General features: G+C 52.8%; 3 protein-coding genes across 5 annotated transcripts; 1 reads left to right on the top strand and 2 right to left on the bottom strand.

Moving 5' to 3' along the window:
* Positions 1-1906: 1906 nt before the first annotated feature.
* TWNK (twinkle mtDNA helicase) lies at positions 1907-7249 on the bottom strand. The gene is made up of 5 exons (XM_020870647.2): positions 5479-7249; positions 5046-5286; positions 4805-4912; positions 4361-4502; positions 1907-3152 (listed from the first exon to the last, which is right to left on the bottom strand). The coding sequence occupies exons 1-5, from the start codon at positions 6719-6721 to the stop codon at positions 2832-2834; spliced, it is 2055 nt and encodes a 684-aa protein (XP_020726306.1). The 5' UTR covers positions 6722-7249; the 3' UTR covers positions 1907-2831.
* Positions 7250-7348: 99 nt separating this feature from the next.
* Positions 7349-8531, top strand: MRPL43 (mitochondrial ribosomal protein L43). Its single transcript, XM_020870657.2, has 3 exons — positions 7349-7536; positions 7626-7732; positions 7848-8531. The coding sequence occupies exons 1-3, from the start codon at positions 7406-7408 to the stop codon at positions 8087-8089; spliced, it is 480 nt and encodes a 159-aa protein (XP_020726316.1). The 5' UTR covers positions 7349-7405; the 3' UTR covers positions 8090-8531.
* Positions 8532-9326: 795 nt separating this feature from the next.
* SEMA4G (semaphorin 4G) lies at positions 9327-25308 on the bottom strand. Of its 3 annotated transcripts, XM_020870640.2 has the most exons (17): positions 22933-23037; positions 22134-22201; positions 19510-19975; positions 19266-19414; positions 18937-18999; positions 15927-16025; positions 15732-15825; positions 15471-15584; positions 15097-15266; positions 14844-15013; positions 14434-14578; positions 14083-14305; positions 13558-13673; positions 13239-13414; positions 12982-13043; positions 10568-11625; positions 9327-10440 (listed from the first exon to the last, which is right to left on the bottom strand). In XM_020870640.2, the coding sequence occupies exons 3-16, from the start codon at positions 19631-19633 to the stop codon at positions 10796-10798; spliced, it is 2535 nt and encodes an 844-aa protein (XP_020726299.2). In that variant the 5' UTR covers positions 19634-19975; positions 22134-22201; positions 22933-23037; the 3' UTR covers positions 9327-10440; positions 10568-10795. The 3 variants fall into 3 exon arrangements, with proteins under 3 accessions (XP_020726299.2, XP_020726301.2, XP_020726300.2); XM_020870642.2 differs by lacking the exons at positions 22134-22201; positions 22933-23037 and adding an exon at positions 25288-25308; XM_020870641.2 differs by lacking the exon at positions 22134-22201 and having other exon boundaries at positions 22933-23040.
* Between the last annotated feature and the right edge of the window lie 244 nt (positions 25309-25552).

The following is a 25552-nucleotide window of genomic DNA, read 5'->3' as shown; positions in this document are numbered from 1 at the left end:
CAGTTCTGGCCCCCCACAGAGTGTGGCCAGGCTTCTGTTAGACTTATAAAGTTCCACCCACAGGCACAAACAGGAAGTTGACCTGTACTGCACCAAAGGCTCCCTCCCTTCATGGCACCCAAGGCAGCCTGTGGGAGGGCAGACCGTGATGTCTACAGGTATCTGGGTCATATCTGCAGCCTGAGTACTTGGGCAGCAGGAATCCTTTGAGTCTCTTCTCACACCCATCCCCAGTGAAGGGATGGAGGACCAAAACTGCCCCCTCACAGCCAAGTGGGTTAGTGAATCTGAGGACAAGGCTGCAGATCCAGTTGGACTCTACTGGGCCAGACTGTCCCTCAGCTCTGAGGAAGATTCCAGTTGGGCACAGGCTGAGTACTGGTTCTAGCCCAGGCAGTTTGCCTCAATCCACTTTGGCGAGGTACAGAAACAGTGACTCGCAGGGACCTTACATAGGAACCAGGGATTAACTGCTACTTTCTGAGCTCCAGGGGCTCCTGAAATACTTTGGGCTAATTTTCACGTGAGGAGTTTAAGACAGGTGTGGAATGGAATGTGTGTGTGTAGGGGGTGGGGCTGGGGGGGATCATTAGCTTCCCCTCCCCGCTACCATTCTGGTTTGCTGTGTAGGCTGTTTGCTAGGCGGGTGGGGCAAGACAGGCAAGTGTGTATCTATCCCTCTGTCCCCAATTCATAGACCTCATAAAAGTCCCCTAATGGAAATCCCTGAAGGATTTCCTGAGCACAGAAGACCAGAATGTGGAACCCACATCCTTAAAGGTAGGATTGACCTGGTAGTGTGCATCTGGAAGGCATGGCTGACGTTCAACGTTATAGACCCTAGATGAGGCCTAGACCAGCCAGCGGCTGGGAATGATTACTGCGGGATTAAGAGGCCTGGCTCCAGCCAGTCTGGGAGAGACCCCCAAGAAGGGAGGCCCTGGAGGAGGTCCCCCTCCTCCCCCCAAAGAACAGCTTTGTTCCAGGGTCTGTTTCAGGAGACAATTGTAATCACAGTTCTCACACACAACAGACCAGGGACCCCAAACCATTCCACAGGGTTCTAGACCTCCCTCTTAGGTTGACAGGGAATGCTTGATAAGGCAGCCTTGCTTCCAGGAAGCAGGACATCCCCCCCCCCCCCACAATACCCCCCTTAACAAAAGGCTTCTCCCCAGCCCTAGAACATCTTGCATTCTCACTACTCTTGCAGGCAAATCTAAAGGGAAACAGACTTTAGAAAATCAGAGGAAGTAACATGGGAAAGTGTTATCATTTAGCAATATTTCTGACATGGTCTCTTTCTGCATAAGTTATTTTACGATATCCTTCAGAGTATCTTAAAAACAAGGAGTCCTGCACCTCTCCTGAAACCTCCAGAGTCAGAAATGCCTGTGTGTCAGGATTGGGGGAAGAGTAGGGCCTAGGTTCTGCATTTTTAAACAAGAGACCGAGTTCTAACACACACTAACATAGGAGAAACCCGGAGAGGGTACAAGGAGAGGAAAATGGAAGTGGGTGGGGAGCAGATAAGAATATGCTGAGCCTGAATCCACAATGATTGAGGCCACTGAGTGACTCATATCACAGAGGGACAGCTGGTCAGGCAAGGTCTTAGGCATGGGGCCCAGTGACCCACACCTCTGCCAGGGATAACATGGAGATCCTCAGGGAAGACAGGGATAAAGAAGCACCATCCTGTCTTCCCTGGGCCATGAAGAGGTATAAGGGTGTGCATGCTTGCAGATCCTGCTTTCTTGGGAGCATGCAGCTCAGATGGAGTGGGGGAGGGAAACTATCCATTCCCAATTCAAAAAGAGAGGACAATTCAGTTCAAGGAAAATCCAGTTAAAGACTAGGGAGACACCTGGTGGTCAAATAAGAAAAAGCAGAGTAACAAAGGCAATGGGAAAAAAAATATATTTTCTTTTTTTCAGTAAAACTGGAAAAGGCTCTACAAAAAGTCATGATTGCATCCACTCCAGCAGTCCGAGGCAGCATACCATGGGATGAGTGTCTAGGTGGCAGGCACTCTGGGCTCACAGCTCCCTTCCACGGCTCTCTTCCGGACTTCCACCTTTGTAGCTAGCCCTGGTATTATTAATACAAGGGTGAAGCACCTAGATCAGATGGTAGTAAGCACCACTTCAGGGAAGGCTTCAGAGTGGCGGGTAGAGGAGTTTGGTGTCTACAATGTCACCCCTTGGCTCTGAAAGCCTGGGCTGCAGTTTTGGTAAGAAGTTCCCCTGTTCCCCTACAGGTTCAGGGAGCTTGACCCCCCTGCTTTGACCTCAACTTGCTCGTTCTCACCTCAGGGCCTCTGTGTTTACTTTTTCCTCTGCCTGGATTCCTCTCTCTCCACATGTTCACATGGCTCAGTCGTAGTTCTTTAGAGGTCCCAGCTCAAATGTCCTCTGTTCGGAGATACCTTTTCAAATCCTACTCTAAACTAGCCTGTAAGCACTATTGCATTACTCTATTTTTCTCCTTGAGAGCATTTTTTCACTATGGAGAACTATGTTTTGTGTGTGTTTGCTCATTGCTTGTCTCTTCTACCAGATTACAGGTTCCATGGGAGCAGGGACCTCATCTATCTTGTCAGTGCTATACTCCCAGAATCTAGAACCAAGCCCAGCACATAGTAGGTTTTCAAATATTTGCTAAATTGAATTCTCTCACAATGAAACCATTCCCTATGCTAGGCCCCTCAGACTGAGACAGGGGCCCATAGCTCACAACTACAGGACAGAGGCAGCCCTAGCAGAGGACTAAGAGTCTCTACCCCAGACTGTCCTGCTAAGCTTGTTTCAATGCCCAGTTATGCAGTGTCTTCATCTTGAAGGCTTGGAGAAGTCTGGCTGGTTGGGGTTGCGGGCCTGGTTGGAACAAGTGTCAGAGATCTGGGGCATAGCCCCCTTTTTGCCAGAAGAGGGTTTTTTGGCCACTAGTCCATTGTCATCCTTGATCTTCTTGAGCCGGGCCTTGCTCTTTGGTGGTATGGAGAAGGTGAGAGAACTCTTGTTGAATTCAAGTGGGAAGACACCTACATCTCCATCAAAGCGGTTCTTGGACACCTGCAGATACCGTTTCCCTGGTCCAGTTACCAGTTTCCTGTCCTGCAGGATCAGAACATTGTCTGCTTCCTGGCTTGCCTGGGGGATAAGGGGCAGAAGAAAGGAGCAAGAAGATATATGAGAGAAGCACATAGGAAGGCTGAGCGTGCAGGAATAGCAAGAATGTGGGAAGGGAAAAGTACTTCCCCTGTCACTAAAGCTCTCCAAACTACTGACCAAAATGCTGGGGTCACTTGAGTATTTTAGTTCCCTGACAACCCTGTTGCTGTCCCAGATTGTGTACATGCTGTTCCCTCTGCTGCTAACACATCTGGCTCCTTGGGCTTGCTACCTCACTCAACCTGAACTCCTTATCATTTAGGTCCCAGTCTAAATGTGTCACTTCCCTGGAGAGAACATTCTTGATACCCATAAATAAAAAAGGCACCAGCATCTTTCCACTTGTCATTCTTTTCCTCAGTTCCATGTCCATTTCATTATGGCACATAGTTTGCGTTCCTTGCCCTGTCTTCCTTGTGCCCAGCCCAGGCCTGGCATGTAATAGGCACTCACTCAGTGTGCCATGGAAGCTCCAGGATCCCAGGCTAGTCCTGCTGCCCAGAGGGCCCTCCCACTTACTTGCTTATTTCATACCTATTGTTGGCCAAAACCCAACCCAACCTTTGTTGACACCTCTTCTAAGAAGTCTCCCCAGATGTCCCAGGCTGACTCAGATGCCTTTTCTCCCCAAACACCTGTGCTGCCTATCATAGTTCTTAGTATTATCATGAAAGTGAAACTCGCTCAGTCATGTCCGACTCTTTGCCACCCCATAGGCTATACAGTCCATGGAATTCTCCAAGCCAGAATACTGGAGTAGGTAGCCTTTCCCTTCTCTAGGGGATTTTCCCGACATAGGGATTGAACCCAAGTCTCTCACGATGCAGGCGGATTCTTTACCAGCTGAGCCACAAGGGAAGCCCCAAGTATTATCATATTGAGTTGTAATCACTGTCTTCTTTTTTTGTGTGCTGTGCTAGATGGCATGTGGGATCTTAGTTCCCTGACCAGGTCTCCAACCCTCGCTCCTTGCATTGGAAGCACAGTCTTCACCAGTGCACCACCAGGGAAGTCCCTCATTGTCTTATTCTGGCATATGTATTCTTCATGTCATGACTCCAGAGGCAGCTGCCTCCTGCCTGTTCCACACGGGTAGTCAAGATGATTTAAGGCTGAATGAAGGCTGTCCCTGGTCATACCTGCCCCCTCTACTCTCCACAGCTTGAGATCTTCTAAAGTCCACTTACTTTGGCTGAGCCAAAAATGGATGCTGTCTGTAGTTCTTTATCATCATCCTCTTTTCGGGGGTGAATGACCAGTGTTACATGGCAGCTACTGTCTGTTGCAAACTTCCGAAAGGCCCCGACAATGTAGTCTTGAGCTGCAATCCTGCCCAACAAAGCAAAGAGGTTATCAGACACAGAAGGACAAGAATGAACACATACTCCTGGTTCGTTCACATCTTACCACAACATCACTCTACTTCCTTTTACCCAAGGACTCACATTTAAATCCCTGTCCACACTTAACACTGTTCATACTGCACACCTCTATAAAGACAGAAATACATATAGAGAGCTATGTGCCTGCACATATGTCAGAAAACAAGAGTACAGTGTTTACCCAGAGGCCAGCTGCCTGAGAAGATGTGTGTTTAAGTGGGTTACAGCTAGACAAGAGGAGGATGTCACCTGTCTGTGGATAGCTGCTCATGACCCATCATGAACTGCAGATTGTCGATGACCACATGACAAATGTCGTAAACATAGACTGCATGTTGCATTGTGTCTATTACAGTCCTGGGAAGAGGAAGAGACAATGAATTCAAGAGTCAGTTACAAGTAATCTCTAGATCATGGCAGTCTGAAGACTGTTGGGAGTCTGTTCTCCTGCCCTCCTGTTCTTTGAAAGCCCCAGGCCTGGAAACCTCACCTGATGCTCTGTTGCCCATGAAAAGTCATGAAATAGAGGGGCAAGTCCTCAAAGCGGTCAGCCCACTCATCATATTTGTCGAGTTGCTCTTCCAGTCGTCCCACAGCGAACTGTGTCAGCATGACACGGGCTAGTCTCACGTTGCTGATCTCAAAGCTACCCCACAGCGTGTTCACTCCTTGGGTACACAAATCCAGGGCATACTCACTGATGAATGTTGTTTTTCCACTGCCTGTTGGCCCTGCACAGGGGTTGAACACAGACCTGGGTGAGGGAGTAAAGCCCTAACCTTGAAACCAAGGTCCACAAGAAGCTTCAAAGTTGGGAGGGGAAGGCTGCTTTTAAACATTTACTATGGCCCAAACCCACATGCTTTAGTCATCTAATCCTCTGCCCCCAAACCCATCCAAGCAGTGAGGTCCCAAAAGGTTACCTGTGAAGACTGTCAGCTCGCCCTTCCGATGTCCCTTCAAGAGACGATTGAGGTCTGGGAAGCGGCTCCAGCGAACACCAGCTGCCTGCTCCACGTTTGACAGTTCTCCTAGCACCTCCTCCCGAAGCTGCCGGAAAGACACGATAGACTTGTGCCAGGCGGGCAGGGCAGTACGCAGGATACGAGAAAGGTTTAAGCCTTGGTTCAGAGCCTCCAGGGGAGAGGGCTGCTGGTCCCCAGGCCGCACCAAGGAGCATCGTTTGGGGTTCAGTTTTCGGGCAAACAACTTGGCAGCTTCCCAGGACCGAAGGTCATTCCCCAGCCAGAGCACAACCCGTCGGAACTGTTCGAGGTAAGGAAGCAGGGCAGGGGGTAAGCAGGCTGTTCCTCGGGGTAGGGCTAGAGTGGGCAGCCCTGTGGACTGGCTCAAGGCCAGACTGTCCAGCTCACGACTCGTCAATACCACTTCAACATCTCGTCGACTGATCAGTGGTAACCCAAACAGGTTGTGGTAGGCACCAGGCCGGGGAATGGTGGTCTCCACATACTGCACCCCACCGCCCTGGGTTTCGGCCCCTAGTAGCTTCAGGCCTCGCAATCCCAAGCCTCCAGGGGAGAACCAAGGGAAGACAAGCCTGCGAGCAGGCCGCAGATAGCGCACGCTGAACCGCTTAAGTGTGTCATCTGTCACTTTGGTGAGGCCAAACATCATGCGAGCTAGCTGGGCCTCCTCTGGCTCAGGCAGCTCCCAGAGAGGTATGGCTCGGTCCCAGATCCTCCGGACCTCCTCACTGTCCTCAGCTTCTGGGGCTTCACTGAGTAGGACCCCTTCTCTGGCCCCATCCCCTTGCCCCTCCACGCTGGCCTGGAAGTCTTCCCAGCTCCCCTCTGCTAGGGTGGTCATGCAGAGAAAGCGGCCCGTGGTCTTGTCAATGAACAGGCTGAAAGAAGTGGCTGCACCAGTCTGGTCCTTGAGCTTTGAGGCCCCCACAAAAGGACTCGGTGCCCGCAGGCAGCTGTGTCCATCCTGGAAGGGGATCCCACGGGCCCGCAAATACTGGCGGATTTCAGTTGTGGTTACAGGCAACACTGGTGCCTCCAAGGCGGGAAGAGCCTCCTTCCTGTACCGTCTGCGAGGCGGGCCAGGGGCGAAGCTTCGGGGCAGGCCTCTCCGTCCCATCCACGCCCCACGCAGGGGCAGCAGGATGCGGAGGGGGTATCCGCTTCGGAGGAGGACCCACATTCCTACTCAAACGGAGGAAGTTACAGCTTGAAATGCCTTAGGTGCCTGGTTCGGGTGCCTTCACTACTAGGTCATACCCTAGGGACCCTGCACGCAGCTCTCTTCTCCCTCTGAATCCTCTTCAGCTCCTCTACATTGCCACCTCACATCCACGCCAGACGACTTTTTCACGTCCGCGTCCCTCTGGCCGGTCCCTCCGCAGCTATCTCACCTCTGCCACCTTCAGCGCCGCCCCTTCCTGACGCGGTTTCTCTCGATCATCTCCTCGCCGCTACCGCCCCTCCACTGCCCCTCTTCGTCGTCCTCATCTCTGCGGCCGTCTGTATCCCTTCCGTGGTCCCTCTCCTCTGGGCCCCCTGCTAAAGACCGCTCCACCGCTCCTCTCAAGGGGACTCCAGGCAACTAGAGTGTTGCTCCGCCGCTCCCTCCGGGGGGCGCCCGTTGTGCCTCCGCCGGGTGGCTTCCTCGGCTCCACGGCTAGGAGCTCCGCCGCTCCTGACCCCAGACCCCGGGTCACCACTCTCGTCTAACCCCGATCGCCTGCAACATGGGTCACACGCGAGCCACTAGCCGTGACTTCGGAAGCAAAACTGCCGCGTTGCAAGTGTTACCGGAAGCGGAAGCCTCCGGTTCGTCCCGCCCCGACTCCGCGAGACCCGGCTTGGCGACCGGAGAGCTGTGGCCATGACTGCCCGCGGGACCGCGAGCCGCTTCCTGACGAGCGTCCTACACAATGGGCTGGGTCGCTACGTGCAGCAGCTGCAGCGCCTCAGCTTTAGCCTCAGCCGTGACGCGCCCTCGTCCCGCGGCGCCAGGTGAGCCGAGGAAGGGGGTGGGGGTGCGACTCCAGCCGCTGTCGCCCCGGGTCAGGGGTCACCTTGCTCACCCTTCTCGGGTCCCTCAGGGAGTTCGTGGAACGGGAGGTGGCCGACTTCGCCCGCCGGAATCCCGGGGTCGTCATATATGTGAACCCGCGGCCGTGCTGTGTGCCAAAAGTAGTGGCCGAATACCGTGAGTGGGGCCGGGCGAGGGCTAGAGGGCACCGTCGGAGGGGGGCTCGGCCCGTTTGCCTGCCGCTCGTCTGACCCCTGCTCCGCTTCTGTTATCCCCATCTCCTTTCGACCAGTTAATGGGGCTGTGCGCGAGGAGAGCCTCAACTGCAAGTCGGTCGAGGAGATCGCCACGCTGATGCAGAAGCTGGCAGACCAGTCGGGCTTGGACGTGATCCGCATCCGCAAGCCCTTCCACACAGACAGTCCTAGCATCCAGGGCCAGTGGCACCCCTTCACCAACAAACCGACAGCACTGGGCGGGCTGCGCCCTCGAGAGGTCCAGAATCCTGCCCCCACCGAGCGGCCAGCCTATTGAAGACCAACTTAATACCCAGAGTTTGGACTCTCACTCCAGCAGAAGTGGTTCCTGCTCCTGGTTTGCTTCACGGGAGACAGATGGAGTCCACCAGTGGGTACTTTTGCTTGGGATAAAGAAGAGCTGCCTGTCTCTTTCGATGTCCGCTGTGAGGGGCAGGGACTGTGAGTCTCCTCATTCTTAGCCAGTTGGCATCCTGAAACCTAAGAATCTTCAGAGATTTGACTGGGTCTTCATTTCTAAAATCCAAATCAATAATAGTGATCTCAAGTCACCGTGAGGGCTTTCAAGGCTGGCTTCTGAAGAATTCCTTTTGGCCTGTTTCTGTAGCCAGTGACCAAGAGAGTCTGCTGTGAGCCTGGCATTGGGCTAGGCCCTTTATATCTATGTGAATGTTTGTGTGCAGATTAGAAAACTGAAGTTAATAAATTTGCCAAGGTCACACTTGAAGTTTGCTTCAAAATATGTGCATTTTAAACTGTAACACCATTTTTTTACTATCCTAAAACCAGAAGCAAAATGAATAACAACTCTTCAGGATGGTGTAGTATCAAAGGCAATATGATTAATCTAGGTTTAACCCTTGCAAAGAGTGATTCTCAGACCATCTGATTAATAGGCAGCATCTTCTAGACCTAGGGAGGGGAGGAGATGAGAAAAAGAGCCAGGAGGTAAAAACCTAGAAACTTTTGTATGAATTCTTGAATTGTCATTAATTTTGTCATCCCCTTATCACCATGATCAGTAAATAGTGATCATTTAAAAAAGCCACTGGGTGCCCATTCAGGACAATCAGGATGAAAGCTGAGGATCCCAACTTCTGCAAAATTTTTAGTAATTTTATTTTTGGCTGTGTCGGGTCCTCATTGCTGCACACTGGCTTTCTCTAGTTGTGCATAGCCTTCTCATTGCAGTGGCTTCTCTTCTTGTGAAGCACAGACTCTAGGGCATGGGGGCTTCAGTAGTTGTGGCAAATAGCTCAGTAGTTGCATTCCCGGGCTCTAGAGCACAGGCTCAGTAGCCATGACGCACGGGCTTAGTTGCTTATGGGATCTTCCCGGACCGTGTTTTCTGCATTGGCAGCCGAATTCTTTACCACTGGGCCACCAGGGAAGCCTTGAAAATGGTTTATGGAAAGCAAACCCCACCCTGAAACATCTTTATCATAAGCTTAGAAGCCTGTCTCCTGGTGATCAGGGGAAGACCAGCCTAGACCAAGCAGACCACTCATAGTAGCTGTGGGGAAAAGGGTATTTATTAACCAACAGTAGGGGGAGGAGCTGAGCCCAGCCTCCCCACTCTTGTCACATGCCTGTCCCGCCTACCTTCGTGGTGAGTAGGGGCATTTCTAAAGAAGTGTAGCCAGTTTACAATAAATACATTCATTGTGGGGTAGAGGAAGGAGAGGTTGGGTGAAGGGCAGTAAAAATCCGTGGGATTCCACGTTCTCAGCTACAAAAATAACAGTCATCCTCACCCGAGGGAAATGGGGGAGTTCAGTCAGGTTTTGATTGTCCCATGTGGGCCTGGAGACTTCAGAGGCCCCTGGACCCTGAAAGTGCCCCGGTGAGGTAGGACAGGGGTGGGAGCCAAGCATCCAGACTCCCAACCTCTGCCCTTTGCATAGTTCCGAGAACGGGCATCAGTGCCAGGTGAGACATCAGATCTCTCCTCCCCCTGCTCTGATCTAGGGGCAGCAAATGCTTGGTCCGCAAAAGGGAGGCTGGCTCATTGAGTGCAGTGTTGGTCACCCGTCCTAAGGAAGTGTCTGCAAGGACAGCTAAATGGGAGACAGCTCTCCCTCTGAAATGTTCATGGACCAAATCTGACAGACACAGGTTCGGTGCGGCAAGGGGGGGCTCAGAAGGTGCATGTGAATGGAAATGTAAGCACATGTGTGTGAGGAAGACCATGCCTGGAGCTGTCTATGGCACTCCTGAGAGTGACCAAGGGGTAGGGAGGCTGACTCACAAGGGCTACACATTAGGGGAGAAGAGGGAAGGATGTAGTAGTCTTACCTTCCCAGGCTGGCCTGTTGCCAAGCTCTTGCCAAAGAGGTCATCACATGGGGCTGGGACTACAGGAAAAGACTAGATAGGATGGGAGGTGGCAATTGAGAGGGTACCCAAAGTTCAGAAGAAGGGATGAGACGCAGGAATACACCAGGAGGTGGGGGTGGGGGCCCTGCAGCCCAGCTGATGGGTATTCTTCCACGTGCGCACGTGAATGCACGCAGGGCTCAGGTGGCTCTGGTGACTGGCAGAGGTCTGGTTTGTTTCCAGGACCATCCAGCACATAGGGCCAGGCAGAGGGTGGTGACCTTGAGGCCACCTGGACGTGCAGAGCCCTGCCTGGGAGAAAGAGGAAGGGTGTAAGCAGGTGAATGGGGCAGGAAGATGGCATCCTCTCCTCCCAAGTGCTTAGGTTAAAAGGGAAGAGGAGTGGGGGCTGGGACTGCAGAGCCTGAGGGGCACTTACCTCTGAGGAGCACCGGTTGACCTGGGCTGCTCACAGATGGGTCTGTGGAGAGACTGAGAAGGGGGCATTGGTTGGGCCTGACGCTGGCCAGCCCTACAGGGACATCACAAAGTTGGGAGAAGGGCCTGGAGTTGCGGGGATGAGGGTAAGTTGTCCGCTGGGGAGGCAGCAGCCCAGCCTGGTACAGGCAGGCTGGTTTGAAAGAGCATTTGTCCTGGGAGCCTGGGCTCAGACAGAGCTCTCATCCAGGTGCTCTACGAGATGTGTGTGCTTCCTCTTCTCCAGGATGCGGCTGAGCTCCTCCGCGAAGGAGCAGGGCCCCGCTGGCACTCCATTGTTGCTCTGCCTCAGGAGCACGTAGCTGTTGCCATTCATCCTGCGCAGCCGGCTGGGCAGTGTCACCAGCCCGTTGGTCAGCTCAGTTGGTGGCGGTGGGGGGGGCGGGGGCGGCGGGGCTGGGGTCCCCTCTCCGGGGATGATCTGGAGGCAGCCACCCTCCAGGCCCCCAACCCCCTCCCCATCATCACCGTCCTCTTCCTCTCCAGGACACTGGCCTGAGACCGTCTGCAGCTGCACAGCAGAGCCCCCTGCCCGGCCAGCCCGACCCAGTGAGTATTTTCGATGGTGCCCTCGTCCACCTCCCCGAAGACAGGCCACGTAGAAGAGGGAGGAAGCCAGGATGAGGCAGAGGCCACCAAGTGCAGCAATGGCTAACACATAGAGCAGCCGCACATCCGGAGCCAGCTGTGCCCCAGGCATGGCAGGGCCTTGTGGAGCAGGGGCTGGAGTGGCTGGCCGCACCGTGAGGCTGTAGGAGGCCAGCAGGGTGCGGAGGCCGTTCTCTTCAGCATAGCAGCCGTAGTTGCCGCTGTGCTCAGGCTGCGTGTCTGTTACCAGCAGCCCATCCACACCCACGCGGTAGCCATCCTGCCCATCGCTCAGGCCCATGCTCCCATTGAGCAGCCACAAGGCCCGGGCCAAGTTGGATGGCTGGTCACAGGGCAATAGGACATCATCGCCCCGGAGCACAGAACGGGTCTTCAGTGGTGGCGGTGGCCCTGGAGGGAGCAAGGGACAGGAGAATGTGGTCAGTTTATCCTGCTTATCCTGGGAGGGCACTGGAGATGGCAAGCCAGGTGGTTCACTGTTAGGTCCCCAGCACCAAGCACAGAATTTCGAATTATAGGACTAAACCCTCTGTGCTCATGCTCCCACGCAAGGTTCAGTTGGTCATGTCAGTGGTTTCAGTTCCTGACATCTACTAGTGATTCCTCATCTCTGTCTCCAACAGAGTTTTCTACTGAGCATAGACTTGACTTTCTTCTACGTGCCGTGCACCTCTTGGACATGTCACAGGAACTGAGGCCAAAACCTCCCTCTTAGACTACACTGTATTTTTCTTGATGGCACCACCAGCCATTTCCCAGAAACTTGAGTCTCCCTTGTCTCTCTCTCCCCTTCACCTTTGTATCTAACCCTCACTAAGATTCTGCTTCCAGAATCTTTCTCAGACCATCACGTCTCTCCTTCCCCAGCTGCTGGCCCTCACCTAATCCATTCTTTACACAGCAATGGGGTGACTTTTTTTTTTTTTAGTGGGGTGACCTTTTAAAAACACTAAGCTGATGATGCCATCCCCCTGCCTCAGCACAGTCCTGCCCATCTCTCCAGCCTCTTCTCTTGTTCAAACACCAAGCTTGCTCTTCCCTCTACTTGGGTGTCGTCCCCTTCCTTGTGCCCTGTATTAGCCAGGTTAACTTGGAGGAGAAAGCATAACAGTGAACAAAATCACAGATTCCGGTCAGCCTGGTTGGGATTAGGCTCAAATTCTGACCCTACTGCTTAAGAGCTGATCGATTTTGGGTAGTTTACTTATTCTTTCTGTTGCCCCTCATGGAGATGGTAGTAATGGCACCTTTCTCATAGGAATGCTCTGAGAACAAATGAAATGTGTGTGTTTGATCAGTGCTCGCGGCATGGTAAATCCTCGGTACATATTAGCTATGATTATTATGATTATTGCTCTTGCTTCAGATATCAGCTCAGTCATCTGATCTTCCTTGGGGAAGAACCTATTATCTCTCAAACCCTTGTCATAGTTGTAATTATTTCTTTTATATAAAAAAAAAACAAAAAAATAATTGTAATTTATTGTGTGATCATTTAATTGCCTGTGCACATACTTGGCTGTAAGCTCCAGTAGTAAGGAAAAACTTCACATCTTGAATCTGTTTTCCTATTTATAACTTTGCGTTTTGCAACAAATGTTTGTTGAATACTTACTCTGTGCTGGGTCATTCTCACTGAAAGCACAAACAGTCATTCAGATATATATATGCACATACAAATGGCATCAAATGGTAAAGAGGACAGACTATGCTACCAGACCCACACATGGCCATGATGTCACTTACCTGTGTCCCTGTTGCCCTCGCAGCCTCGGTTTCCTCTTTCCATGTCCTGTATGAGTGCTGTCCTGGAGACAGAGGATTGGGATTCAAGAACAAGGGGAACTGGGCTGTAGTTTGCCCAGTGGATGGGTCAGCAAAGCTGTTACTAACCACTGGACCCTACTCCTCGCAGCTGGCAGGCCCTCCTTCACCCCTTCGGCCCTGATCCCCAGGGCAAATGGGACCCTCGAACTCTGCCCCCCAACCCCCATGCCTCTCACCTGCTACTCTGGGATCTGTTGGCTACGGTGGTGGTCACCATGCAGGCATGGGTGCTGGGGTCCCAGCCACAGTAGGGGTCCCGGGCCAGGATGCAGTCGTAGCAGGAGCGGTAGCGGGAACAGCTGGACAGTGGTAGCTGGATGACGCCACTTGGGGCCCCCACATAGAGGCTATGCTAGGAGTCAGAGAGAACAGCTGGTTGGCAGCACCTCACTCCCACTTACAGACATACACACACGCAGCCAGTGTCCAACCTTCCACCTCCCTCTGTCTACTCTGGCAAGACCAGAATATTGAGGGTCATGAGTCAGGGGCTACCTGCATCGGAGAGATGACCAGGTTCTCCACAGACTGGGGCTCCTTGAACACCTGTGTCTCTTCAATAATGTGCATCCCAGAGCCCAGGACCACAGCCTTGTGGATCCAGCCATCAGCTGGTATGGGAATGGCAGAAGGTCAGACTCCAACAGTGGAATCTACTCTCAGCCCCCTGCAATAAATAGCCTAACGGGAACAGCTTGGAGTCCTGAGGTCAGGGACAAGGATTCAGCCAGTAGCAGTGGGTTCTCCTGAGATTGGAAACTCCAAGCTAGTCATGGCAAGAATTATTGGATTTAGAAGCATTAGTGACCAGGGTCAAATGTCATTGTGGTTGGTGACAGGAGTCAGCAGTCACCAAGAGCTAGTGGTCCTTGGGGACCAGTAGTGAGTGTTCACTGAAGAATCAACATCAATGGTCACCAGGGTTTTGTGATCGGGGTCATCCAGGGGACTGGATGTCAACAGGGATCAAGGACTCAGGCCAGCAGTCACCAAAGGGCTCAGGCCAGGGGTCAGAAGCACCTGTGCCCAGAAAGAGCAGGTCATAGGTGGGTCCGGCGGGTGTGCTGACAGGTGTCCCTGTGAGGTGTGTGTAGCGCACACTGCGCTTGAGCAGCAGGGGCCGTCCGCGTGCGGGCACCACAGGCCGAGCCATCAGTGGGTGTAACTTCACAAAGTCCAGGACCAGAGATGGCAAGTCCTGGGATGAGTTGTAGCCTTGGCTTCGCAATGAATCTGTAATGCACTGTGGTGGGGAATAGGGTGGTGAATCTTAGAACTCTACCACTGGCCCACCCTCCCCACAAGGTTAGACCTCCTCCCCATCTTAGGGGTCCTGTCTACTCAGCACTGACCCCAGGCCTCAGCACTCACCGAGCCAGGCCGGGGCTCTGGCACCCCACCCTCGTAGCGGCCCCAGCGCCGGACACCATCCTGGTATTCCATGTAGGGGCCTGCGAAGACAGCCTGCACCTCGGCCAGGTCATAGCGGCATATGGCTGAGGCCTCCAGGGTCTTCCTGAGGATGAGATGGAGGGGAGAGGGCTGAGTCACACTGAAAGGAGCCTGCCTGCCTGCCCAGCTTGGAGCCCACTGTTGCCCTGACCAATCCCAGCTCCAAGTCCACAAGCCCTCTCCTGAGTGGCAGCAGACCCCTGGATGTGCCTGAAGTTCTCCTTCTGTGGCTGGCTTCCCCCCAGGGGGTCCTGTCTCATCTCCCCTGACCTCTGCTCCAGCCCCTATGCTGTCCCCATCCCTCGCCTTCCCGCCATCCCTGAACTGACCACTGTGTGGTCAGCGTGAAGGCCGCATAGAAGTGTGTGTATGCTGAGGTATCAGCTTGCAGGCTGCAGACACTGCGCAGCGTCTCGTACTGTGGGATGTGGCAGATGAGGCGCGCCTTCAAGAAGGAGGTCCACTTCTTCTGCAGGATCTTCTTCCCTCCCAGGTCTCCCTGGGGAAGCAGGGGCAGGGGGTCAATCGCCAGGGTCAGAGATTCACCCTCTACATCCTTGCCCTGACCTCAGTCCTCCTCACCTTGCACACGCGGGCCACACGGGCCACACGGTGACTGCTGCGGCTCTGAGCAAAGCTGCCTGCACCCTCCTCAGCAGCACGTTCCGTGAAGAAGTAGTAAACTTTGTCGTCGTCACCCACGGCACTGGCCTGGCTCTCCCGCACCAGGACGGAGAACACAAACTCAGCATCTGTGGGTCAGGTGGCTTCTGAGATAGATTGGGGATCTCCACCCACCGCCCCTACCCCCACCACACTGCCCTTATTCAACCACACGCAGGAAGAGATAGGCTCACCTGGGGATTTGGGGATGGGATGATGGTCAACTGCCCAAGGGAGTACGGATGCAGAAACAGTCCCCTGCCCCCCACCACCCTGGGCCTCATCCCCCTAACCATTGAGCCAGTGCATCGGTGCCTCCTCTGTCCTCAGGGAGTGTGGGTGCCGGCTCCGGCGGATGTCAGGGATACTCCGGAATTCATACCGAGTGGCTGTGTAGAGGCCTCCATCTGAGGCACAAACATGTCTAGCGTGAGAGACATGTCACACACAAGACACAATACTACATGGGTGACAAGTCCTAGCAATGAGATCCATGCCCCACAGACAGCATGCCTGTGGTTGAGGGGCCTGTGTGGAGAGGAGAGCATGCTTACCAATGATGAGGCCAGTGAAGCCGCGGGCTGGATCGTAAGGACACTTCTCCTTCCCCTCCTCGAAGCTGGCTGGCAAGGTGAAGGTCTCAGCATCCTGGGGGAGGAAGGGCCCAAAGTCAGTGATCCTGACAGGCCGGGGTTTTCGCCAAAGGTCAGACAGGTCCAGGGTCAGGGAGCAGGGGCAAACACACTCACAATGGCTGCACAGAGAGGCTGGAAGGCGTGAGTCCCACATGCGTAGAGGTGGGTGGCATTGAGCCGCTGCAGGAATCGCACATGGTTGAAACACTCGGTCTGTGGGATAGACGAGGAAGGCTGTGAGCCCTGGGCCTCCTTAGAGACTACTTCCATTAGGCCAGCTCTGTGGTCTGGCCCTTGCCCCCACCCACAGGACAAACAATTCCTTCTAAGATCCTGGTGGATGTTCTCACTGCTCAGGACACAGACTGTTCCCGGGAACTCACTGTCATTTGGTCTCCCAGGGGCATGACTCCTCTTCCCTTGGCTAGCTCAGCTTACCTGACACACTTGGCTGGCTTCTCCTGCATCTTCTGCAGTTCCCTAGTCTGGGGGCTCCAAGGGCTCTCACCACCTGAAAATGCTTCTCTCTTGCATCTTCTCAGCACCATCTGCCAGTCATGGAGCTCCCACACCCGCTTCAGGGTGGCATTACCAAACCTACCCCCCAGGTTCCAGCCATTGCTCCACCTGCTAGCCCACAGACATGTCGAACTCATGCTGTCAGAAATCAAGCTCGTCCCCTCCTCCGTCCTGTGCATCTTCTCTCTTAAACCTGTTCTTCCAGTCTTTCCCACCTCACTTCACCCATCCATCCTATTCCTCAGTCCAGAAACCAGGCATCATCTTTGCTGCTTCCCATTCCCTCACCCCCACATTCAGTCTCTCTCCGTGATTAGGTCTTTTCCTACACGTCCCATGACTCGGTCCACTTCCCCTCCACTGCCCCCACCCTAGTCCACATCATCACCGTCATTCCTTCCCTGGACAGCCACAGCGACCACCTGCCAGCTCCCGCACCTCTGTGCCTGTCTTTACAAAAGCTGTTTATTGATTCAGTGAATGAGGAATACATGCACACGGTGTAAAATTCAAAAGGTACAAAGGGATATGTTGTAAACAGTCTCTTTTTTTATCCTGTTGCCTTCAAAGGAGACTGCTGTTACCATTGTCTGGATTTTCCTTTCAGAGAGATTCTACCAGTCAGCACCCTCTTGCAACCCACTTTCCGAGGCATATTTTAAAAATGTAAACCAGATCATGTCACTGCTGTATTTAAAACCCTTCTGTGACTCACCAGAGTCCTGAACATAGGGCCCCACATGCTCCTGGCCCTACATGACAGAGCCCTGCCCCTTCCTGTGGCCTCATTCACCCTCCTGCAGCCACAGAGGGCTTCTCTTGCCCATCAAGTGCCCTAAGCTGATGCCCTCTTGACTTCTTTGCCTTGTTAATGATTCCTCTTCCTGCCTGCTACCCAGGGTTTGAGTCCATTCAGGCCTCTATGTCTTTACCCCACCCTCACCAGGTGCAGACTTTGGCATTCAGCCCTCCTCTCCACCAGCCTGCTCAGGCCTCCCTCCTCTGACCCATATGCCCCCCACCTCCGCACTACCTTTCTTGTCTCCAGACTCACTCTATTTTAATTCATTTAGTGCCTGAGACCAGATAAATATTCTTAAAATAGTGTTTCCTCAAGATGTTTCCATTAAAAAGGGGGAAGGAGGGAGGGTTAGTTCTGTGGTCAAATGAATAGAAAACCACAGGTAAAAGCTACCTTTACTGGGGACACCTCAAAAGCCTTAAGGGTATCGCTGTGCATTGTAGGATTGAGCATGCAGCATTTTCCAGACTCATCTAACCATTAAACATCTCTTTTGAAAATTATTGCTTCTCAGAACATGCTTTGGGAAATGTTCTTCTAAAGTCAAAGAATGGTCCGGGACCAGCAGTGTGTCAGCTTCATCTGGAAGCTCATTAGAATCGCAGAATCGGATGCCCTTCCCCAGATCTTCTGAATTAGCACCTGCATTTATAATACACCCAGGTGATTTAAGTGCATGTTAAAGTTTGAAAGTCTCTAAAATATCAAATGGTGAGGGTGCCACTGTCATAGAATAAAATCCAAACCCCCAGCTGGGTGTTAATAGCCCTCCATAAATTGGACTCCATATGCTTCACCAGCTCCATTTCCCACCCATGTTACACTTAGAGGCATCCTTTGATGAAATCTCCTGGAGACGCCTTTAAGTGCCGCAGACCCACTAAGTCAGAATCCCCCAGCTTGTGGGTCTTGGGGTATTTTCAAACAGCTCTCCAGGTTCTTCCCTGGCAGTCCAGTGGTTAAGACTTTGTGCTTCCACTGCAGGGGGTGCCGTTTTGATCCCTGGTTGGGGAGCTAAGATTCCGATGTGCCACACCATAAAAAAACAAAAACACTGTGTAAAAAGCTCTCCAGATGAATCTGTTACATAGCCAGACATAGGACCCCTGTAGACTTTCTGTTCTTTAGCTAGAAAGGGCTGACACTTCACTAGAGAGTGTTAGTTGCTCAGTCATGTCCACTGTCCGACTCTTTGTGACTCCATGGACTGTAGCCCGCCAGGCTCCTCTATCCATGGGATTTTCCAGGCAAGAGTACTGGAGTGGGTTGTCATGCCCTTCTCCAGGGGAAATCTTCCTGACCCAGAGATTGAACCCAGGTCTCCCGCATTGAGGACAGACACTCTACTGTCTCAGCCACCAAGGAAGCCCGACACTTCACTAATACCTACAGAAAAGTGGGTACTTGAGCTATTCCTTGACCAAAGCCTCATTTTTTTCATTGATAGTGGAGGATAACACCATTTCCTAGGATTATTTTAGAATGAAATTAGATAATAGCTAAGTCAGCACTTACTAGAGATTACCTATTGTTATCATGATTATTATTTGGGAGCCCAGAGGAGATTAAGATAATATCCAAAACCACGCTAGTAGGTCACCAGATGTTTGCATTACAAGTATTGCTCCCAGGCCTGCCACTCCAGCGACACTCACAGTGTCCGTTGTGGTTGCTGCAACTGACGAACTGATCTGTACCTCTCCATCTGTACCTATCCATCTGTACCTCTGTATCCCCACCAACCGTGAGAACCCCCACTGAAGAGAAAGAGGAAAGGGGTTGGGAACAGGGTGGATCACATACCTGGTTGTTTTTCCCTTTTTGATGACATTTGCTTTGCATCTCTGGGGAGGCCTCCCAGTGAATCTGGAGGGGGTGGTAAAGGGAATAGGCTGATGCATCAAACACAATCCCTTTGCTTTTCCCCATTACCTGTGGGACAAGGTGATAGGACCCCAGGGTGAGGTAAGTGTCAGAAGGAGAATTGGATGTAAAGGAGACCTGGGCCAGGAAAGGCAGTGCTGTTTGACCAGGGGGTTACAGAAGACTGACAGGGTTTCCGGGAAGTTGAGGTCCTAAGATGCTGAATGAAGCTGGATACCCTCTGGGCGGTCTAGGCTCCAGGGGCTGACCTCTTTGTGAGTCCCGTCTCCTATGTCGTGCGCATTGAGAGAGAACAGGGCACCTCGGGCTCCCACCAGCAGCCTTGTGGAGGCCTCCTCCAGCAGCAGTGTTGAGTAGTTCTGGGCTTGGCCCTTGAAGTGCCGGGTCCCAGAGAGCTCTGGGGAGAGCAGGATCTGTGAGCCCAGCCCTGGGACTGCCTCCCCACCTTCAGCCCCTGGCTCCTGCTGCCTTTCGAGGTTGGGGATGTCAAACCTTCATAGGGGATGGTCATCCGCGGGGTGGCATCTAATTCTCTGGATGGTCTCCGCAGTGAGGGTCCAGGGACTGCAGTTGCTGTGAGGAAGCTCAGGAGGAGGGGCCAGAGCCTCCCCCACATCTTCCTGGGGAGGCTCAGACCAACAAGACCCCCAGAGGGAGCCAGGGCCAGAGGCTGGGGGATGATGGGAAGAACAGTCACAGGGATTAAGGTCCAGGGAGGTTGCTCACAAGGTCAGAGGTCATGGGGCCAGGGAGGGTCCTGGAATTGGGAAGACATGGAATCACATGATTGTGCCGCCATGGAATCCCAGGTAAGAGGTCAAGAAGAGGGGTGGATTCCAGGCTGCCTCTCAGCATCAGTTACAAACTCCATGGTGGGGTCACACAGGGGTTGTAGGTCACTGGTGGGGTCACCCTGCCCCAACAGCAGGGCTAGTTCTGGTTCACTGAGGTCTGTTTTCTGAAGAAAAGAAAAAAACAAACAGAAAAAAAGTCCTTTCATCTGTGTGTAGATGGAAAGTAGATAGCATTCCCCTCTGAGTTCAGGTGATATCAAAGCGAGGAGGCCCAGCATCTACAAAACTCCCACAAGAGGAATGAACCCCATCATTCTGTCCTTGCTGTTCAGATGCAGGAAGCTGGGTGGAGCTTGCCCGCTTTACAAGACCCTAGACTCCCTTCAACTCAAATCTCAGGTGACAGCCCTTCTGTAACCTAGTCAGAAGCTCAACTAGGCCTCCATCTTGGTAAAGCCCAGGTTCTCAGGAAGAAGCCTTCTCCCAGCAGTGAGGCCCAACTCGGGCAGTAGCTGCCCCTCTGCCTGCGGGGGTGCCTTATGCAGGAAGGCCTGGGCAGAGATGCTTAATGGGCCTTTGTTTAGTTTGTCCTGTTTTCCCTTTGTTTTTTCTTTTCCCTGGCCTGAAAGCTCCCTCTGGAATTTGTCTTTAATTAGATATTTCTCCTCCTCAGCATTCCTCTCCAAGGGGGTGCACATCTCTGCCCTGCCCAAGCGAGTCTGTACTGTACCCTCTGGCTAAGCATCCACACGTGCCCCTACCTGCAAATAGGCACTCACAGGCACCAAGATGGTATCTGCCCCCTCTGCCCCCCCACCCCCACCAAGCCGTGCAGTTGTCATACTGGTACAGGAAGCTTAAGTGTGCAAGGTCACACAGCTGAGACATGAGCAACATGGAAAAGGGGAACGACAGGATCCCTGAGATGGTGGCCACCTCCCTTGGTACATCTTGGAAACTGTTACCACACCTGGACCCTCCCCCATGGCAACCAGCTGGGGATGGGGTTGGGATAGGTGGCAGGTCTGATCTGACCCCCGAACTTCAGGCCTGATCTCTGAAGTTCCTTGACTGGGCTCGGTGTGGAGAAAACCTGCCTTACCCAATCTCATGAGACAAAACCAGAGGGGCCACTGGCCTCTCCCTTTCCTTCCAGGTCAAATATTAACTAGGTGGCCTTGAAGAGAGGGGAGGGACTGGGAATTGGCCAGAAGGAGAACAGGACTTTGGAGGGTTTTTTCAAGAGGTAAAGGTCACTACTGTTCTGGAGCAGAGCCCAAAAATGGAGAATGGAGTATGAGTAGACTGAAGAGGCTCCCTGGACCACAGGAGGGGCATTGGATCCTGGTCTGGGGGCTGGGGCAGCAAGAGGCCCCAGGCAAACTGCCCAGGCCCCATCTCTCACTGTGGAGGCACACCTGTTTACCTTTGGGGCCTCCTATTTGCTTAGTGCAGAAGTGGGGCAGGGGCGGGGGGAGCCCTAAGGCTAGGAGGGATCAGTCTCTAGGATTGGGCAAGAGGAATACACCCCAGGTCAGAGGAACCACTCAGAGTGTGGTGCCTGGCCCACCAACAGAGGTTTAAATGAGTCACGTATGTCCAGAGGAGGGAGATGGGCTTGCACATAGAAACACACACACATACATATTCATAGGAGGGCTATGAGCACACATACATATGAAGAGTCAGGCACACACATTCACAGCAAGGTCGGTACATGTATGTTTACCTAAAGGGCCTGCCACCTGTCTTTACATATTTACATGTAAAGTTGTATTCACATGCCCATTCAATTAGCAAGGCACCCAGTCTCAGGGGTTAACAAGGAGGATTATATACCCACACATATATGGAAAACTGTACACCTATTCACAGGAGGGTCCTGCACCTGTAGGGACACACACACAATCCCACTGATACATGGGTCAGGCACCATCATGTCCACAAAAGGATCAACTACATTTGTATGCACACAGTCCTCAAACATACAATTACATCTACGCAGAGACAAGTGTATGTACAGACAGGGGTCCAATTCTCACGGCAGGCTTGGAGGCTACCAGTATCCACTGGGGGTGAGATGCAGAGCAGAACCCTGCCTCCCTTCCCCATAGTCCTAATTCTAAGGCTAGAATCCAAGTTTGTGTTTGTGAGTGTGTGTGTGTAAAGAGGAGGGAAGTTTCTGATCTCAGATGCTCAAATAGGATGCATGCATGGGTCAAGGCCAGTCTGGCAAGGGAGGGAGGGGCTACATAACCCAGGCAGGAGGAGGCCCCTTGATTTAGCAAAGTAAAGATGCAATGGAATAGGAACTTAACCCACCTCTACTCCCATGTCTACTGCAGTTCTAGATATGGGATTTGGGCCGGAGCGCTCAGCCTGCATTTAACCTGTTGGGCAGGAGGGTGGGGCTAAATGGGGCGGGGGGGACAGGTGGAGCTGCCCCCCCTTCCCCCAGTGACCACAAGGCTTCAAGGTCTCCAGTCCACATCCCACACACCATCTCCGGTTCCAAAGCTTGCGATCCTCCCCCAGGGCCGGCCCCCTGAACTCTGACCACCTTCCCGCTGTTAGATCTTGGGGAGGAGGGAACTGAGGAGGGTAGCCACCAGGATCAATGTAGGATAGGCAGGCTATCGACCTTCATCCCAGATGCCCACCTGCCCAGTGTAGGCGGTATCCGTCTCTGCCCAGTAGGATGGCGGTCTCTCCTGGCCTGAGAGCCCCTCCCCCGCTACCCTCTCCCTCCTTCATCCTGGACAGTCCGCGGTTCTCTCCTCTCTTCTGATCTAACCTCAGTCTCTACTGCTGCAGCTCGAGGACGAGCTCTCCTTCGATCCCGCCAGACGCCAGGAGACGTGACCCAGATCCCGGGGAACACTGTTCACCACGCGGGCCCCCGCCCCACTCCAGATCCCGATTCTGCGGTGACAGGTCTGCGACCAGCGCCGCCGGAGGCCTGGCCCGCGCCCCTGTTGAGCTTCTATGCGGGACCAGGGGACTTGGCGGTGAGAAAGGCCTGGCCAAGCCTGGAAGGTTTAACAGACGTAGGGAAGGCCTGGCCTGGCCCCCGGCCCCCGGCGCAGGCCTTGCCGCTTCCCGCACTCCGCGCCTGTCTCACCTTTGCTAGGAGATCCCCGGCCATGCAGACGGCGATGCGCGGCTCCGCGGCCCCACAGCACCAGCTGCGGGAGGAAGGGGCCGCGGCCGGAGGCGGGGCGGGTGGAGGCGGAGCCGGGGGTGGGGCAGGGGCCTGGAAGGAGGGGCCAGGGAGGCGGGGCGCGGGGAAAGGCGCTCTCGGCTTTCGCTCCCCCACCCTATACTATAGGTCAAGGCTCACACAGTGCCCTCGGGCGTCTGGCATGCCCCGCCCCTAGGGCAGCGCCCCCTAGTGGTGGCTTCATCAACCTGTGCGCTCTGTAAGGACTTATCCCACCTTCCTACCCCTCAGACCTCGGACCCCTTGGGCTTGCTTTCTCCGGGGGATGTGCACACCTGTCCTCTGGCCGACTTAACTCTCCGAAGGCCCTCTGCCCAGTCCTCTAATGTGGAGCTCACTTTTTGCGCTCCTGCCACCTGCTTCTGCTCTCTGCCTAGGCTGGAGGGCCAGAGTAGGTGGACACCAAGTGTTGGGGCAGCTCTCAACCCAGATGAGGGTCTTGATTTCTAACTCAAGTGTATCCAGCCGCCTGCTCTTTCAGCTTGAGGCCTGAGGGGGTCAGGCTTCAAGGCATGAATAAAAATTTGACCGGGAGTGCATACAAAAAAATGCTGTTTTTCTGACTAAAGAAGCCACAAACATTTGCACTTGTCCACTCAGACCAACTCTTTTTTTTTTTTTTTTTTTTTTATTAATTGGAGGCCAATTACTCTACAACATTGTAGTCAGACCAACTCTTAGATGTAACTGAGGTCTACCTCCTCAGGGACTGGGTCACTGAGACACCTGCGTTCCCTTCCAGTTCATGTTGAATATCATTCTTATTCCAGATCTTACAGTGAACTCCTAGGTGAGCAAATATCCCTCCCTTTCTAGACTTGATCACCTTACCCAGCAGCAATCTAAGAAGCCTCCTAAGAATCAACTCTCCAGCTCCTTACTCAACTAGGGTAGTCTTCCCATGCACCCTGGCCCCGCAATATTCCCTCAACTCGGGTCATGCTTCCTTCCCAACACGTATTAAATCTCCCTTTAGGGTTTAAAATCAAATCAGACCTGAGCTCTAGCCACAACCTGGTCTTATCCTCCCTCTCTCATTCGTGACAGTATTGATATGGTCAAAGAATAAGACCAAAATGTTGAGAGCCACAGGGTCATAGGTAACTGAGCCTCACATGTGCCTAGGAATCTGAGCTCTGGAGCAGGGAGTGGGGGGACAGGCAGATGAGCACTGGCCTAAGAGAGGTTCAACAAGATTGAGGTAGCTGTCATTATTTAACTGAAGGGACCCTGGAAAACACATCATCGCTTTTCTCAGAATTCCCCAAAGCTCAGTTTGGCACTTCATCACATACAGTCTGTAGTTTGTGCGGCTGTGAGACTACATATCACTAGACAGCAGGGCCCACGTCCCACTTCCACCACCCCCAGCACTCCGTAAATAGGATGTGTGTGTATGTGGAAGGGGAGGTAGCTGGGAAGAAATGTTTACATGCAAGTGTACATAGGGAATTCCCTGGCAGCCCAGTGGGTAGGACTTTGCACTTCTATTCTTGGGGGCAGATTCAATCCCCAGTCGAGGAATTAAGATTCTGTAAGCCTCGTGGTGGAGCCAAAAATTAAAGTGTACACAAACTTTTACAAAGAGTGTCCAACTTAAATATTTTTCGTTGTAGTTTCATTCCACCCTGATGGATTATCAGGCCTATTTATTAGATGGGAAAACAGGCTCTAAGGCGTTAAGTGACTTGCCTTGAAATCAGGACTGGAAAAGCCTGAGAAGAGGGAAGCAGGGTAGAGAACTGTCTGAGCAAAGGTAGAGAAGAGAGAAGCAGGGTAAACCTAAAGAACTGTCTGAGCAAAGGCAGAAATATGCAAGTTTGTGCACAGATGAGTGTTGGGGGAGTGGGCAGAAGGGAAGGGGCATGAAAGACAAAAGTGAGTTTGATTTGATAAGACGGTTCCTAGTATGAAACAGAAGGGAAAAGTCAGCAAGTAATTCAGAAAAGAACACAGAAAATATCCTGAAAGAGCTGATGGATTGAGTAAGTGCAAGCTGGGAAGACCAGGAGACACACATGGCTATGAAAAGTAAATCTGCAGTCCTTGTGAGAAAGTGGGCTGGGGGATAGTAGAGGGAGGGCAGGAAGACTACCACCTCATGGTAAAGACAGGAGAGAAATTAAAGTGCAGGGGCCCAGGTGGCTAAGGGACATAGCTTCTCATGCTCACATTGAACTCAGTGCCGACTTAGGTACCTCATGAGGTGGCAAGTAGGCCAAAATAGTTTGGTGGTCAGTTCAGCATTTAACTCACCTAAACTCTGTGAGGCAAGCCTTTCTCCTCTAAGGTGCTCTGAAGGCTAACTCAGAATCTTACACATTTTCAAATAAACAGAATGTATAAATCACAATGCTGAATTCTAGCATGGCACTTGCTAAACTGTAGCTGGGCAGTTACTTCACTATCTCTGATAATATAGATTCAGACCAATTCCATCTCTCTCTGCTGTCCTTCCACTTCAATATCTGAACTTAATGTGTGACAAGAATTAATGGAACTTTCTATAGGAAGCCCTTTT

The sequence above is a fragment of the Odocoileus virginianus genome, chromosome 7 (genome assembly GCF_023699985.2).
Source record: "Odocoileus virginianus isolate 20LAN1187 ecotype Illinois chromosome 7, Ovbor_1.2, whole genome shotgun sequence".
Lineage (NCBI taxonomy): Eukaryota > Metazoa > Chordata > Mammalia > Artiodactyla > Cervidae > Odocoileus > Odocoileus virginianus.
The sequence above is the reverse complement of the archived record's forward strand: the minus strand, read 5'-3'. Positions and strand labels throughout refer to the sequence as shown.